The sequence below is a fragment of the Phoenix dactylifera genome, chromosome 2 (genome assembly GCF_051530095.1).
Source record: "Phoenix dactylifera cultivar Ajwa chromosome 2, Ajwa_hap1_PhDact_Kaust_v1.1, whole genome shotgun sequence".
Taxonomy (NCBI): domain Eukaryota; kingdom Viridiplantae; phylum Streptophyta; class Magnoliopsida; order Arecales; family Arecaceae; genus Phoenix; species Phoenix dactylifera.
In genome coordinates this window covers 16,140,434-16,158,433 of record NC_143191.1, presented here as the reverse complement: position 1 = coordinate 16,158,433, position 18,000 = coordinate 16,140,434, and the positions used below count along the sequence as shown (strand labels likewise).

The 18,000-nt window shown below is 37.0% G+C and overlaps 1 protein-coding gene and 1 long non-coding RNA gene across 3 annotated transcripts in view; one reads left to right on the top strand and one right to left on the bottom strand.

The window, feature by feature from the left end:
• Nucleotides 1–3,040: 3,040 nt before the first annotated feature.
• LOC120112177 (uncharacterized) overlaps nucleotides 3,041–18,000 on the bottom strand; it is a 45,298-nt gene continuing 30,338 nt past the window's right edge. Inside the window, exon 2 of the long non-coding RNA XR_015975152.2 lies at nucleotides 3,041–3,408. This is a non-coding gene — a long non-coding RNA (uncharacterized LOC120112177). The remainder of the gene's footprint in view (nucleotides 3,409–18,000) is intronic.
• Nucleotides 12,597–17,153, top strand: LOC103698412 (cytochrome P450 709B2-like). Of its 2 annotated transcripts, none has more exons than XM_088715486.2 (6): nucleotides 12,597–12,902; nucleotides 13,058–13,335; nucleotides 14,644–14,867; nucleotides 15,686–15,933; nucleotides 16,029–16,404; nucleotides 16,485–17,153. In XM_088715486.2, the coding sequence occupies exons 1-6, from the start codon at nucleotides 12,880–12,882 to the stop codon at nucleotides 16,914–16,916; spliced, it is 1,581 nt and encodes a 526-aa protein (XP_088571612.1). In that variant the 5' UTR covers nucleotides 12,597–12,879; the 3' UTR covers nucleotides 16,917–17,153. The 2 variants fall into 2 exon arrangements, with proteins under 2 accessions (XP_088571612.1, XP_088571611.1); XM_088715485.2 differs by having other exon boundaries at nucleotides 12,604–12,902; nucleotides 16,026–16,404.

Sequence of the window (18,000 nt, the reverse complement as noted above, 5' to 3'; positions counted from 1 at the left end):
GATACTCGAATTTGACTTGAGTATATGTACGATTCAGGTCTAGACTAACCAAATTGGACCCTAAGGTATGGAGGCTGTAAAATCAAAATCGGCAACTCTACTACCTTGGTTTACCACATGAATTCAACTAAGTTTAAGAAGACTCTTGCAACTTATTAGAATCTAATCATGAAGATCAACCCTCTCTATTATCCTCTCAGATTCTTTCTTCATTGCCATGAAGTTTGTGCAACTAGGAACTTAAAAGTAAAAAAAGCTTTAGCACCAGGTCATTAAAAGACAAATCTTCTATGTAGGAAGAAGAAGAAGAAGAACAAGATAAACTTCAGAGCAAGTAGAACCTCATGATTAAACACTCCTACTTCAACAACAGACATTTTTTATGAGGTGGTTCCAACTTGCCCAGGTAAAGAGACTATGGATCAAAAATATCAATAGAAAATAAAACTCTAGTACAACAAAATCAAGAAGAACTGAGAAGTTGGTTTGAGAAATCACAAATCCAAAGAGAACATACATAAATCCCAATCAGCCTAGGACAACACTTTGCATTCTTTTTTGAAATGACAAAGAGGGAAAGGGAAATTAAATGGACAGGTGGAGATTTGAAATAGTAACTTGCAATTAGACTTCAGCAAACTAAACCTGATCCACTTGTCCAGGCCCGATTTTTTTGCCCAGCTTGGGCTTTGTCTTCTTAAAATTAGCCTGGCCTAGAGTATATGATATATTATACATAATGTTGTTTTATAATAATCTATGATATTATTTAGTTGTTATTTTAATTGAAAAAGAGAAAAAAAGGCTAAAGGGTGGAAATTGGGATAACTTAAATCCGTAACCCGTAAATCACCTTCTTCCCTCCACATATCCAACTTATTTTTGAATTTAAATACTAAGTCACCCCTCCGCTCCCCCCCCCCCCCCCCCCCAAAAAAAAAAAAAGAAAAAAGAAAAGCAATTTGGCTCTTTTTGAATCTCACCCATATTTGTATATAACTTCTTTCATTATGGACGAATGATGTAAAGATCCATTTTTTACATAATTTTATATCAATACTGATATTAGTAATTTCTTGATAGAACATGAAAACTTTTCCATTCATTGTATTTCTCCCTTATCTTTGTAGCTTCTAGCTAGTAAGCCATTTGTATTTCTTGATGTCGTCATTGGATTTGACATAGCATTATGTGACATCGGTCTTTCCTGTCAGCATTGAATTTAACATACATGCAGAAAATGCAATCATTTTTTTCATTATAACTAATGAAAAGTTTACTTAGGAATACTATTGGAGAATTTCTGGGATAAAAGATCTTGATCTACAAATATGTTAGCAAGATTTTTTTTCATAAATTAGTCTTTAAGGATAGGAGTTACATTTAAAAAGAATTAGAAAATCAGAGTTATATAACGAAGTTTTAGAATATTATCAGAAAAATAATTAATAGAGATAATAGAATTTAAAAAAGAAAATCAGGAAAAACAATTCGATCATTAGCTACACGATTGATGGTGGTTGCTAAAATATTTTGAAAATGTTTTGCGAGCAAATAGTAACATGCAAAAGCATTGAGTTTATTCCAACAATGGAGCTCAAAGCATTGGTAGCTCGAGATAAGCCTCTTTTTTACATGGAGTCCAAGAGCTTGTCACTGTCTAGACTATACCAGAGGGAGGGAGACAGAAAGCTGGGGGGTGGGGGCGAGAGAGAGAGACGCAAGAAATTCATGGATCTTCTAGGCATTCTAGACATTTCTTATGGAAGCCAATGGAAATTTCAGAGAAGCTATTCAATATAAAAGATGGCACATGTGAAAGGAGGAAAAAACAAAAGCATGTATGCTAGATAAGACAAAAACATTCACCCAGATACCTAGTAACTGGTTGCCAATTGAACAAAATATATATTGATATAAAGGGATTCCAACATATTTTTGCTTATATGAGTAAGGATTCATTATTATGTCCAACTTTCCACATGGAAAGAATCACTATTTTAGAAGCAACTAAGCAGCACCAACATGCCCTATTTCCTTAATAATATTATGCACTCAAGCTATCAAGACATCCAATGATATAAAATAATAGGAAAAGAACTAAATAAGAGTATAAACATTCAGATGTAAACATATGAACAAGAGATTAAGAACAAAATTACGACAATCTAATAGTAATCCCACTTGCACGTGGTTTGAACATGCATTTCGGCAAAAATGTATAAAACAGAAAAATTATACTATTCTGTTATCCTTTCTCTTATTTAACAAACTAAGAATTCATGATAACAATTTGTTTGAAAGAGATAATCAAAGTGAATAAACTTTGAATGACATTTTCCTATAGCTTAGACTAGGACAAAATATAACACTGAAGCTCTCGATCATAAGTGATTTTTCCTTACAAAAAAGATTAGAATATTATAACTTGAAACTGTTGCTTCATCATTTACGTATGCATTATTTGGATAAGCAGCCAAAATAATGATCAAGTGGTAATTACCATGAATTTGAATAGTAACATAGGAACAAAAGTATGTATCACTCAAGGAGTATAAACCCTATTTCTTCAGCTTTCTATGATTAGAGTGAATGCAACCGCAAACAAGCACCTCGAGCACCATCTTCACGTGCACATGGTTAAGTTTTACATATAGACAATTATAGTGATACATGTGCACAGCACAAATTCCCTAAATTGCATGACAAAAATGAATATGCACCAGCACCTATATATATGTGTGTGTGTGTGTATGTATATGCGCGCGCGCGCGCGCGCGCGCGCGCACACACACACACATATATATATATATATATATGTATGTATGTATGTATATATGTGTGTGTACACACACACATATATATAATGTATATATGTATATTTTCATGAAGCTACAAAGCATAGAGTAAGACAACAACGGGTAAGGGGAGGATCTAAAGAGGCAACTAAATGTTATGGCAGAATAGGGACGAAAGTGGATAGGATAATATATGTCCGGATCTATTTTCGTATCTTAATCTGTTTGGATAGGGATAAAAATTTGAGATTTCGACTAATATCTGTATTCATATCTGTATCCGTCAAAGAAAAATGAATTTGCCACAAATACGACAATCAGGACAATGCAACATCGTCAATATCTTCAAAAATTTTCTCAAGTAGTAGTGAGAGATTATCCTAGTGGGATGCAACCATGAATTCAGCAACGGAGTATTGAGCTTGACATGAAATTTGAACCGCTGGAAAGAGCTTTGGTTAAACACTCATTTTGGGCCAGCCATCGATGAAACCCAGTATGACAGATCAAGCCTGCTACTATCAAGTGACCTTGAGTGCTGCGACATGCGGAGATATTTGCAAAATAGCACACGCACCTTTCCTCCATGATCGGGCATACCAATTACAACCTGAAAAGTATGAGCGGATTGTTAGAAATTAATTTGTAATTCTAGAAGCTTACAATTAATATGAGTAAATTTAAGAGTTATGTAATTCTGGTATTTAATGCTTTGGAAAGTCAAAGAGACATCTTAAGTAAACTAAGAGTCATGGAGATCAAAAAATCATTCTTGAAAAGCTATTAGATATCACTACACTATCAAATTTTTCATGCCACTATTTTGGAGTCTTCTTCTCTGACCTGTACAATGATTTAATAGTCTACATATTTTATGTTCTTGTCCTGGAACTACAAACATTCATGGACCTTTAATTCTCCATATAACAAGGCTATTTTAACAGTCACCTGAGGGATACAAATGGATGCTACAGCAATTAAGGCTCTTATTGTGGTGCAACAGATGAGTAAGTATCAAAATATTCAATCCCCTTATGTTGTATAAACTAACCTAGCTTTAAATCCTTTCAACTATAACATTGGGTCCCAGTTTCCTTCTCAAAAGCCACTTGCATCCAATGGTAAAAATCTAGAGCTAAATCAATTAATTCCCATATATTATTAGCCACTCTGGAATCCATTTCATTTTTATTGCTTCTTCCACCAAAAATGCTTCTTCCACCAAAAAGGAGAATATATAGATGACACTGCCTCATGAAAGGCTAGCAGGATTACTTTCCACTAGATAGATAAATAACTCATTACCTAAGTTTGGTTCTCTTCTATTACATTTACTTCTAGGTTCAACTATATCATTATTTTTCTTAGATGCAGGAACAGAAAGATCCTATTTGGTGGGGGCGCTTGGAGAGCTTTCTATATTCACTTCCTTCTCAAGAAGCCATTGATTACCTACAAGGTTTCAGGATTGGGGAGCTTGGTGGCTGTAAGATTGTACCAGGATTTTGTTTTAATTGTTTAACAAAGATTCACTCACTAATAGTCATGGGTTTGAGATGTTAACATAAGTCAGAAATACATGAAAGATCATATAAGATTATAATTGAAACAACATTTTTGTAAAAGCTTATGATGCCACAAATATTTTGCTAAGTGGAGGTCAGGTTAAATAATGTTTTCCATATACTGTTTAATGTACTAGGAGCACAACTGGAAGATTTGGGTGGATTGGATTATGTATTGTTGTGATTTCTAATGATGGTGATCTGCCAAGATTTCTTGGTGAACTCTAGAAGAGGGATCACCAAGGAAACATGTAAGAACTAGATTCTTTCATACTTTAGGTGGATTTTCATATCATTTATCAACTATACACTCAAAAAGAAAATAGTATTGATAGATGAAGTACATGATAAATAGGATGAGTCTATGCAATTGATTGCAATTCCTCTGCACTCTGATTGCAATTTGAGATCGGCTCTTCCCTTCAAGCTTTGGTTGGTGAGGAAACAACAGGGCTGAGCTGATCCTTTGCGCGATTCAAATCATCGATCATAACGTGCACTTAAAAACTTATAATCATCGACTAGTGAAACAGTGATCACCATTGCTTTCAATTTGGACACATCTTAAAAATATTTTGATTGACTGCTCATTGCTGATTGCCAACTTCGGCATTCAAAATTAAATACCATGGATGTTAAATGGACTGAAATTGTGTATCATTTGAATTAATAGAATCACTATTTCGTTTTACTTAGATATGCCTCTACAACATGACATATTCTGATATCTAGTCAGATGGTATTTGTGGACAAAAATGGATTCATCATCTACCTTTAGGATATATTTGGTCGGGGGAGAGTTAAGCTCTGAAATGGGAAAGGAAATGCGTGATTCTCATTCAAACTGTTTGGTTAGAAAAAATCCCATTCTCATTCCAATTTCTGGAGGGAATTAGAATGCTCCAATTCTCCAAAATCCATTTTGGACTCTTCTATGGCATTCAAATTCCATTCTGATTTTAGTCATGAACCAAATACGTTGGAAAATATGGCCATTCCGATTCCTATTCAAATCTATTCTGATTTTGATTTCGATTCCAATTCTGGCCATGAACCAAGATGATTAAGTTTATAGAGCGTGCATTAGAGTGGGTATAAAGTTTGTTTCATTGATTATGAACTCTTAGAATCATCCTAATTCATTTTCATGCTGTTCGAGTGATATGGTATGGACCCTCTTGTTTTGTGCATAGACAATTCCGTATTTTGTATTATAGGCTCATGATACCATGTTTGGTTGTTTTTGTGGCTACTTTCACATATATTTCTTGGTTAAACAGCATAAAAAGATTGTTTCTATTTTTACCAAATTCCATATTTTGTATTATATGTAACAACCCAGGACCTCACCCAAAATAGCTAGCCGGAAGTTACTATTTGAGTTCCTTGATCCTGTATAAATACCCAAGATCTACCCAGCGAATAACCGATGTGGGACTAAACACACGTCCGCACGAATCCTCACATACTCCCCCCGTTCAAGCCCTGACGTCCTCGTCAGGCTAAGGGTTCAAATCCATTCAAATCTAATCACAAACACCACGATCTTGCTCATGGTTAGCCCCAATGGATCCGTGCTGCAGTGTCCCCTAGTCCATATAGATTATGAGCCGGGTCCGCTCTGATACCATTTGTAACAACTCAGGGCCTCACCCAAAATGGCTAGCCGGAAGTTACTATTTGGGTTCCTTGATCCTGTATAAATACCCAAGATCTACCCAGCGAATAACCGATGTGGGACTAAACACACGTCCGCACAGGTCCTCACATTATAGGCTCTTGATACTATGTTTGGTTGCTTTCCAGGATGCACTATGGAGAACTTATATATAAATATGTTTTTTCATCTTCTATAATTGAAATTTGTTGAGCTATGTGTGAAATAGAAATATATTATATCTGAAAGTTCTTTAAGTTTTGAAGTAAAACATGTCAATATTCCTTAGAAAGGAGTTTTTACGGATAGAGTCAATACCTTTATCATTGTCCGAACCTTTATCTTCCCACCATCCTCTCCTCCTCTCCAATAAGAACTGAAATCATTGATCTCTATGTTCCATTCCTCAATGAGGTGAGGTTCTTGAGGGTTCTCTATTCTGGATAGGGCCTCCCTATTGATGGTCCATAACACTTCTCCAATGATCTGCTTCCATCAGTAGTTGTTTCTAAACCTTGTTGAATTATGAAATACAGTATGTTCCTTTCATTTTCAAACCAATCATGAAATTTATTATTATAGTGCTTTTGTTGTTCAAGATTGGTGGCTTAAGTCCGGCTTGTTCTATTACAAATTTGACTGCACTGCTGAGCTCCAAGCTAATTTAACACCAAATTGAGCAGTAGAAAGATAGTAGGGTGAGACAGACTCCTAAGAAGATTTTAGTGGCAAAGGTCATACTAATTTAGGTTTCCACTGGTTTCCTTCCTGCACAAGCATATTTAAAACATTCTTCTACAACAAAATGTCTCTTGTGAAGATTCAGTTTTAAAGATTGTTAGTGTGAGACCCTGGAACTGGGCCCGGTCCACATGACCGGCCCAGTCCCAAGACTTGGCCTCAACGAACGTGAGGCAGCGAGATGGATTCTTTCCACCCCGAAGAAGAAGGAGGGCTTCTCCTCTTTCTCCTTTGAGTCCACCGGAAGAGGAGTCGCAAACCCCCCGAGTCCCCTCTTCTTCCTCGTGCAACCGCCCAAGGGAGGGAGAGAGAGAGCCGAGAAGCCACGGCACGGGTTTCTTCCATTGCCGCCGGAGAGGAAGAGAATCGCCAGTCTTTGTCGAAGGCTAAAGTTCTGCGAGAAAATTGTGAAATTAATTAGATTTGTTATGGATCGCGTTCAAAGTAAGTAATGAACTGCCTTCCCTAGACTCTTCATTTATATAATATTATTTTTGCATCGAATAAATTGTTAATGAATTTATATGTGATTTATGAATTTTATGAGATGATGATTTGAATGAAAAATAGAAAGGAGAATTGGAATAATATTTTTCGGATATATTTACTACTCTTGCATCGTATATGCATATTTAGATCGAATTATGATATATCTATTATGTTACAAAAGAATTTTGATGTGCATCAGATTTGGAACTCTCAGCCTGACTATGTTTTGGACCCTGCCAATTGGAGGTTATGCATTGGCAATTCTGGCCCCACCATAGGATATAAGTGTGGTATTCTGGCCCACTCCGCAGGGTATAAGTGCGGTATTCTGGCCCACTCCGCAGCGTATAAGTGTGGTTCTGTTTCTGGCCTAGCCATAGGGTATAAGTGTGGTCGTAGTTAAAGGCTGTTGAGATGAATGTAATTTGTTTCGAATCAAATTTATGATTATGTATATGGATATTTGAAAGATACGGATTTCAATGGATTTGTGTTTGAAAAGAAATTGATTATGTCTTTATGCTGATTCATCGTAATTTGTATTTATATTTATGTTATTATATGAATTGTCTAGTTAAAGTATTTATTACTTATTGGGCTGTCTAGCTCATTATACGATTTCTTACTGTTTTTACAGATCCGAAGAATTAGCTCGATCTGGGGTTTTACAATATGGAAGAGCGAATAAAAGAATTATGGCACAAGTTATCTTAAATTAGATTTTATTTAAATTGATATTTTATCTTTATTGTTCCGCTGCGTATTTAGAATTGTGAGACTTTAAAATTTGTGTCAGTCAATGGAATAAGATTGCATTTATTTCAGCCGAATTATTTTAGTTATATATTGAGATGTTTGGTTTAGATGCCTTGCATGCTCGTAGGAAGAGCTTCCTACGAGTGTGCGGTGGTTGGCGCGACCCCCGGCTCGCGACCTCGGGTCGGGGGCGTGACAACTTTTATGGTATCAGAGCATAATTGGATAAATTATAAGATGAGAAAATCTGACATGACATGATTGTATGTGGGTAGACACTAGGGACATTGGGACGTTAGTTTATGATGATTGTAGCAACCATTCTATGTACTTGTAATGAATTGGTAAGCTTATTATTGGCATGCTGCTGTTTGATAGACATAGGTCAGGATGTCTCCACATCGGATGAGAAAGACTACTCGCAGAGCTACTAATAAGGCACCCAACCCGCAAAATGACAGCACACCCTAACAAGTTGGTAACATCCCTCAGCAGGATAGAGTTGTCAATCCTGCTAGTGATACTCAAACAGGACAACAAGAACCGGGCCTAGGCCAGGTTATGCAGACCATAGTGGGCCTTATGCAGATGCAACAGCAGGTGCAATAGTAGTTGCTCCAACAACAAGCACCGTTGTCCCAGACACAGCTACAGCAAGGACGAGGGGAACAGTGTGAACAACGTAGCAATATAGATGAATTTAAGAGGCTGGCTCCTCCAGCTTTCAAGAGGACTACAGAACTGTTGGAAGCAAACAATTGGCTTACAGAGATGGAAAAAGCATTTGCTGTCTTGAGATGCCAAAATGATGAAAAGATTTTGTTTGCATCATACATGATGCAAGGTAAGGCATTCAACTGGTGGCGGATGTTGGAACATAAACATGAGCAGGATAGGGAGCCACTCACTTGGGAAAAATTTCGAGGAGCATTTTATGATAAGTATTTTCCTCGGAGTGTAAGGACGCAAAAAGAGCAGAAGTTTATTCATCTAAAGCAAAGGAATATGACTGTTGCAGAATACGAAGCTAAATTTACCGAGCTAGCCAAATTTGTTCCAAAGTTAGTTGAGGATGAGCTAGATCGAGCGCATAAATTTGAGATGGGACTAAACACTGAAATTAGAAAACAAGTGGTACCTTATGAATTAACTACCTATGCAGCTGTGGTAAATAAGGCTTTGATAATTGAAAGGGAAGTTAATGATGAACGGTTGGAAAGGGAAAGAAATCAAAAGAAGAGGAACAGGTCAAATGAATTCCAGGGGCAGAGCAATGAAAACGCCGAAAGTTCAAACAAGAAATCTACGAGTGACAACTCTAAGCAGATGAATAGCAATAAATGTTCCAGATGTGGTAAGGCTCATGCTGACAAGCATTGCCATTGGAACACCGGTGCCTGTTTTAGATGTGGTAAGATGGATCATAAAATTGCAGATTGCCCACAAAGAAAGGAGAATAGATCTACTCAGGCAATGGAAGGAAGCCAGAGGCTAAAGACTCAAGAAAGAGTATTTGCACTTACACAGCAAGATGCACAGGCTTCTGATGTGTTGACGACAGGTATTAATCTAGTCCCAATATTTATTTCTATTTATTGTCTAGCCATGCCCACTGCTCTTGTTAGACAACTCATTATGCTGCCAGAAAAGATTAAATAGTTAATTGTCAAAAAAAAAAATCTAGACTTGACACGATGAGTATGTTGACGTTTAAATCAGAGTGTGCAGAGAAAGTGTGGTGAATGAAATTATTTGACATTGGTCAGACGAAACGACTTTGATTTGAAGAGTGTTAAGACTTGATTTGAAAGAAGTATTCTCTACTCTTGAACTGCATATACGAAAATTTCGTGGACGAAATTTCTTTTAAGGATGGAAGGATGTGAGACCCTGGAACTGGGCCCGGTCCACTTGACCGGCCCAGTCCCAAGACTTGGCCTCACGTGCAACGCACATGAGGCAGCGGGATGGATTCTTTCCATCCCGAAGAAGAAGGAGGAGCCCTTGTTTTAGGGCTTCTCCTCTTTCTCCTTTAAGTCCACCGGAAGAGGAGCCGCAAACCCCCCGAGTCCCCTCTTCTTCCTCGTGCAACCATCCAAGGGAGGGAGAGAGAGAGAGAGAGAGAGAGAGCCGAGAAGCCACGGCACGGGTTTCTTCCATTGCCGCCGGAGAGGAAGAGAATCGCCGATCTTCGTCGGAGGCTAAGGTTCTGCGAGGAAATTGTCAAAGTAAGTAATGAACTGCCTTCTCTAGACTCTTCATTTATATTATTTTTGCATCGAATAAATTGTTAATAAATTTATATGTGATTTATGAATTTTATGAGATGATGATTTGAATGAAAAATAGAAAGAGGAATTGGAATAATATTTTTTGGATATATTTACTGTTCTTGCATCGTATATGCATATTTAGATCGAATTATGATATATCTATTATGTTACAAAAGAATTTTGATGTGCATTAGATTTGGAACTCTCAGCCTGACTATGTTTTGGACCCTGCCAGACAATTAAGAAGGCATCTCAGCTGACCCCGACGAGACGGGGGAATTCACCAGAGAACCCATCACCTCTGAGCAGCCTATTGAAATTACTAGGCAGAGCTATTCCTGAACTCAATAACTACAGGGCAGGCGTTTTTAACCCTCCACCTTCGGAAAGCCGTGGTCCAGTAAAGCCTATATCGCTTGTTTTTAGCCTTCATGGTGAATGGCCCACCCTTTCTTTGAACCTTGTCAATGATCGAACTTATGGCCTGGAAGGGGCTTCTGATGATCTCCTAATCGCTCTCAAAGAACAAATCTTGGAACTTATGCATTGGCAATTCTGGCCCCACCACAGGGTATAAGTGTGGTATTCTGGCTCACTCTGCAGGGTATAAGTGCGGTATTCTGGCCCACTCCGCAGGGTATAAGTGCGGTTCTGTTTTTGGCCTAGCCACAGGGTATAAGTGTGGTCGTAGTTAGAAGCTGTTGAGATGAATGTGATTTGTTTCGAATCAAATTTATGATTATGTATATGGATATTTGAAAGATACGGATTTCAATGAATTTGTGTTTGAAAAGAAATTGATTATGTCTTTATACTGATTCATCGTAATTTGTATTTATATTTTATGTTATTATATGAATTGTCTAGTTAAAATATTTATTACTTACTGGGCTGTCTAGCTCATTATACGATTTCTTACTTTTTTACAGATCCGAAGAATTAGCTCGATCTGGGGTTTTACAATATGGGAGAGCGAATAAAAGAATTATGGTACAAGTTATCTTAAATTAGGTTTTATTTAAATTGATGTTTTATCTTTATTATTCCGTTGCGTATTTAGAATTGTGAGACTTTAAAATTTGTGTCAGTCAATGGAATAAAATTGCATTTATTTCAGCCGAATTATTTTAGTTATATATTGAAATGTTTGGTTTAGATGCCTTGCATGCTCGTAGGGAGAGCTTCCTACGGGTGTGCGGCGGTTGGCGCGACCCCCGGCTCGCAACCTCGGGCCGGAGGCATGACCGTTAGATACTTGTGATCATGCACCAGATTATTTATGTGAAACTACTTTATCATTCATAAACATATAGCTTCTTGCAGGCCACATGTTATTGCACAAAGCATATGAAAAGAAACAGACTGTAATAGGCTCAAAATGATGTTGGTTACAGCTTTTGAGATTTATTAATGTTTATCCATATTCCAAATATGCATATCATTGGCTGTTTAAAAAGCAAAGAAATGGTTTATGGGAACTAATAGAAGAAACAAGCCAATTGATATCCTGAAAGCATGCTTCTGCCTTAAGAGAGGTGGGACTATGCTTAGTGTCTTGTTTTGTTCCGGCCCCCTCAGTTAATGGTAACATTGCAAGATGTCGATATTGACTAGTTACTGAAACTTAATATTATAATGATAATTATTCCAGCTTATGACTAGGTACCGAAACTTAATATTACAATGGTAATTACTTCAGCCCACGACTAGTTGCCAAAACTTAATATTACAATGGTAATTATTCCAGCCTACTTCGTCCAACCTCGTGTAGCTCCCTTGAATCTGCGAATCTGAGAATTCATAGCTCTTCTTCCAATTTTCTCTCAAAATCTTGTTGAAACTAATGATTTAGATGCTTTTTCTCATGATGCTTATGGGTTTTCCGTACCGTACTAAGCCTATTGGCTGAATCAGCTCTGATGGCAAAGACCAATGACTTAGAAGTAGAAGTATTAAATACACATGGTGGTTAAAGTTTCTCCACTAAATAAAGTGAGAGCCCTACAACAACTAGAAGGCTTAGCACATTTAAGTAGTAATAAATTTGACTGCCCACCCACCAGGGACGTGAGCAGGGAAACAGACGTTGTCAGGGAGAGTGAACAGGGATCCTCTTGTGAATCAAATTTGAATAATTTGATGGAGATGAAGGGAGAGTAACATAACATCTTTCTATTAATAATTTATCACTATCCAGTGGATCGCGTGCTTGGGATTTTTCCTATAAAGCTATCTTGATTCTTATAAGTTTTCTAGATGCAGTCATTTTTTAAAAATATAAGGATATATATGGTCATGCCGGAAAACAAGATAAGGATCAGTCCGACTACAAACCAACACGCACATGGAAAAAAACAAAAAAAAAAAAAAAGAGGGGGAAAAATGAAGCAATACAAGCAGGTGTGCCATTGTAAGGATTGGACTTTGTTTGGACGAAGCCAATAATGCACAAAAGAAGCCCTTCCTTGCTTGCATCATCCATGATCTCATTTACAGAGAGCAAACAGGAAACCACAGTCACCAGTTTGTCACAGCAACATTTGTTAAGCAAACAAAATGTCCAAAACTTATGGTATAAATAAGATAGCAATCTTCCTCTAATGCTACTATATCATTCAGGAAGGTATCAAAGATCGGCTGTCAAAGTTTTCTTTGCTCAAACTGTTTTCCAGAGCTCCGAATTGCTGCTCCTTTGCATGCTTTGGCTGCAAGCTGCACGCAACTAAGTTTTGAAGATTTGGAAGGTACTAGGTTCTAACTTTGAGCTTCTTTTTGTAGGGAGATGAGCAATCTTGGATTGGTGTTAGGTGCCTTGGTGGTGGTACTGGTCTCTAGCCTCTGGATGGGATTGGTGTATCTTACATGGAGAACATATGCCATAACAAAGAGGTTCAGGAAGCAAGGGGTAGGGGGCCCTGGTGGCAAGTTCTGGTCTGGATCACTTGAGGAGATTCGAAGCATGAAGAAGGCTGGAAGAAAGCTGATCTTGGACATCAACTCAAATGATATCACTCCTAGGGTCCTGCCGCACTATCTCAAGTGGATGTCACAATATGGTCTGTTTAAACTCACTAACCTTTCTTCATATTCTAGAGGAAGATGGTATACTACTCGATGCTTTGATAAATGCCTTCTTATTATTTTTTTCCTTCCGAAGGTTTGTTGTATATATATAAAATCATTCAATGTCCCCTCATCTTATCTTTTTCATTTTGTCTGGAACACAGTCACAAGATCAGCACATGGAACTTAATTAGGCAAGTTTAAAAATTTAAGAATTTTCCTGTTAGGAAAGCTGAATTTCTATATATATATATATATATATATATATAATCATTCAGTGTCTCCTCAACTTATATTCTTCATCTTTTTTGAAACACAGTCACAAGATCAGCACACAGAAATTAATTTTGCAAGTTGCAAGATTTCAGAATTTGCCTCTTACAAAAGTGGAATTTTTCAAAATTCAGAAATAGCTGTGATAAAATTTACACAGCACACACGCACATACATGAACACACGCACATATGTACACACACGTGCATGCGCGCGCGCGCACACACACAACCACCCACACATACACACACTGACACTGTCACAAGATCTACACACACACCCAATATGTCTCCTTAGTCCTCATTTTATCTTCTTCATCTTTTCTGGAATATGGCAACAAGATCAGTACACATGAACTAATTTGGCAAGGTACAAAATTTCAGAATTTGTCTCTTAAAAAAGTTAAATTTGCCAAAATTTAGAAATAGATTTAATAAATTTACAAAGTAAAAGAAAATTATATAAAATAATTAATATAGTAGTAGAAAGAAGCGTGGCAGGGGCACCAACCATAGATATTAATGAAAGCATCATCTCTAATAGTGACAAACAGCATGATTAACTATAATCCATAAAATTTTATTGAATAAATCATTAATAATTCACAATTAAACAATTAAATTCACATATGCTTGATAATTCTTGTCCGCTTCTGCTAGAAGAGAATAAGTCAGCATCATTTCTCTAATCGGGCATAGATGGTCGAGTCTGATTTGATAATTTCTCAATAAGTTGGAGAACACTGTTACCATGTCTTCAAAGGATAAATCCAGAATACATAGACTGGAGAACTTCATATGTCCATGATAGGGTGACAAATGGTAGAAAGATATGTCATACATTCACACATTTGAGCACTCAAAAAAAAGTCCATGAATATTGTTCATGCATCCAAGAACATGGAAATGAGCTGCTTTGTAATAAGTCAAGCTGGTCTTTAATTACTATAAAAATGACATATTTCAACTAAAAAAAGTCAAATGTTAAAATATTGTTAAATTTCTTAATTATGTTGTTGCATGCCACAGGAGAAACATTTCTATATTGGTTTGGACCCCATCCAACGATATGTATCACTGATCCAGAGTTGGCTAAACAAGTGCTATCGAACAAATTTGGTTTCTTCCCAAAGGAGACACCAATTCCTAGCCTACTGGCTTTATTGGGTAAGGGTTTGCTTCTCACTCAAGGGGCGGAATGGGCTAGGCACCGGCATGTTGTCAGTCCTGCTTTTACAATGGATAAGCTCAAGGTCAGTTGCCTATGAACCCTTAATATTTTACAACAATGCTACTACAACACTTGGCACCATAATCTGTTTTAATAGAACAGGTTACAATGATAATACTTAGAAAAGGATGCAAGTTTATATAGGCCTCCCTACTCACGCACACGAAAACATCCATCCACCCATCCATATGTACATACCAATATACATACGCAGATACAGATATATATATGGTTTAAGAAATCAATAGTGATGTTGGAGCATTGCTTATTAGAATTTTTATGGTTTTCTATACCCAAAAAGAGAAAACCAGCATAGAGTTAACTCAATTATCCTTTTCTCGACTTCTTTAGTATTGCCACTACAATATTAATGCTGTAATTTTACGAGATTGATTGCTTGCCCTAAATATAGTGGAATGTAGGAAAAAGATTTATTTAGCCAACCCCAACTAGTTCGGGACCAAGGTTTAGTTGAGTTGAGTTATGTTGGCTTTGATACCTTGTATTAAAAAATGATATAAGTAAAAAGAGACCAAATGTTGGACCCTATTTCATTAATTAATATTGATCTTCGTATTTGATTTCTATGTTGTTATTTCTAACACTACAAATCCAGCACAGAAAATTGCTTCATGTTTTTTCAATTTGTGAAAGAACTGAAGTAAATGACCACAATTCTTTAACCATCATCATGAGTTCAGTCACTATCCAAGCTTATATGTCTATTAATTTATTTGAACTTTAATAGTACTCAGACACCATATAATCTAAGGGTGGCTGGCATGATTTATGTGTCAGCACACATTTTAATGTGTAACCTAACTGCTTTTAGTTTGACAGACGATGACAAAGAAGATGGCAGCATGTGCTCAATCCATGCTAGAACGATGGCAAGATCAGGCAACTCAAGCTGAGGGACAAAGAGAGATAGAGGTCAGCAGCCAATTTCAAGAGTTAACAGCAGATGTAATCTCCCATACAGCTTTTGGAAGCAGTTATGTTGAGGGCAAGGAAGTCTTTCAGGCACAAAAAGAGCTCCAGACACTTGCAGGAGAAAGTCTTCTCAATATGAACATCCCTGGATACAAGTAACTCATTTTTCCTTTTATCCTTTCATGACTATACTATGATTCATAAAACATGGCTTAGCAAATCTAACTACAATCATATCCTTTGTTAGTAGATATTTTCCTTCTAGGAGGAATCTGCACAGGTGGAAGCTAGAAAGAAGAGTGAGGAACACACTGATGCACATCATACAGGGTCGATTAGATTCGAAGGACTCCAGCTATGCAAATGATCTGCTTGGGTTGATGATGGAGTCTTGCAGATCAAACCATGATCAAGAGCGAAAGGGTCAAATATTGAGCATGAATGAGATCATAGATGAGTGCAAGACATTCTTCTTTGCTGGACAGGAGACCACCTCCCATTTGCTTACTTGGACTGTGCTCCTGTTGTGTACCAATGAAGAATGGCAGGAGAGGCTCAGAGAGGAGGTGCTCAGAGAATGTGGTACAGGAATTCCCAATGCAGACATGCTCAGCAAGTTAAAATTGGTATATATTTATCAGACACAACGGACATCCTCCTGCATAATTTGTCTTTAAGTTATTTACATAATCATCTCTTTTTGCAGGTTACCATGGTTCTCTTAGAAGCCTTGAGGCTCTATGGCCCAGCAGTCATGATGCAAAGAATGGCTGCTAAAGATTTGACCTTAGGAAACCTAGTGATTCCGAAGGACACCAGACTGGCAATACCAATTGCAATTATTCATAGGAATAAAGAGGTTTGGGGAGCTGATGCTGATGAGTTCAATCCTCTTAGATACAAGAATGGGATATCAAAAGCCGCCAAGCACCCCAATGCACTACTTGCATTCTCGATAGGACCGAGAGCATGCATTGGTCAAAGCTTTGCAATGTTGGAAGCGAAAATCGTGATCGCCATGATCCTCCAGAGGTTCTCATTATCTCTCTCCCCAAACTATATACATGCACCAGCGGACATGCTTACCCTTCAGCCCCAGTATGGGCTTCCTATACTTCTAAGACCCTTGAATGTCTGAAAAACCCATTCCATTATTAGCATAGCTATCTCTATGTATGTGATTGTGCCATGTCATGTTACTGTCTCATTGCTATCTTCCGTCAGAGCTTGGTCTTGATTTTTTTTTGGCTTGCTAATGTTTTAAGATCTCTGATGTGTGCAAGAGACACTCAGCTATCATTAGCTCACTTCTCTATATGTATATGAGTGTACTATGTAAAGTTACTATCTTCCATGAGAACTTGGTCTTGATAAATCTACATATCTGAATTGCATTCACCCATATAATTCATATAATTTGACAAATCGAATCTTTTAAAGTTTGAAGCCTCATTTTTATAGGAGATAATTAGCTTCATGAATCCTTTATATATAATTGACTTAGATATTTAGTCTTCCCAATGAATTAAAGGAAATAGTTATTAGAGATAGAGAGGAATGACATCACTAACAGAAGTAACATGTATGCTATCAAAAGAAAAAAAAAAAAAGATGATTGATGTAGATGCACCCACAATTGTAGTCATGTGATCATTACTAGGTCAATTTACTGGAACTTGCTATGGAAGCAATTAAAAATAAAAAATATAAATTTTCTAACAGAAAAAAAAAGAAGAAACTCCTCTTCCAGAATGAACAAATGACAATGAGAAGTAGAGGTCAGTGCCTTTGCAGAAATCAAGAGCTACTTATCAACATTTTTGACAATGGTTAAACCCCTGAACAAGTCATTTTTTCTTTTGTCTTTCAACCTTGATTACATATTTATATGTGACCTTTCTATTTATATGCACATATATGGTCCTATACAACACTACAGAGGCTCCAACTATTAGGCTGCATTGTTTAAGTTGGCTTATTTGAAATGTTCCTCACATTGCATCTCTAATTGGGACTTCTTAAAGAGCACCAAGTCTCAGGAATGAGGCTATGAGGCACATTTTGCACATGTATTACACAAAGTGCTTAGAAATTATGTTGTATCATATCTTATGATATAATTATTTTCAACTCCACTCAACTAAGTCTTAAATCCAAACTATTTAGGGTTGGCTTCATGAATCCTTTTACACCATTCCAGTTGGTTTAAATACATATTCTTT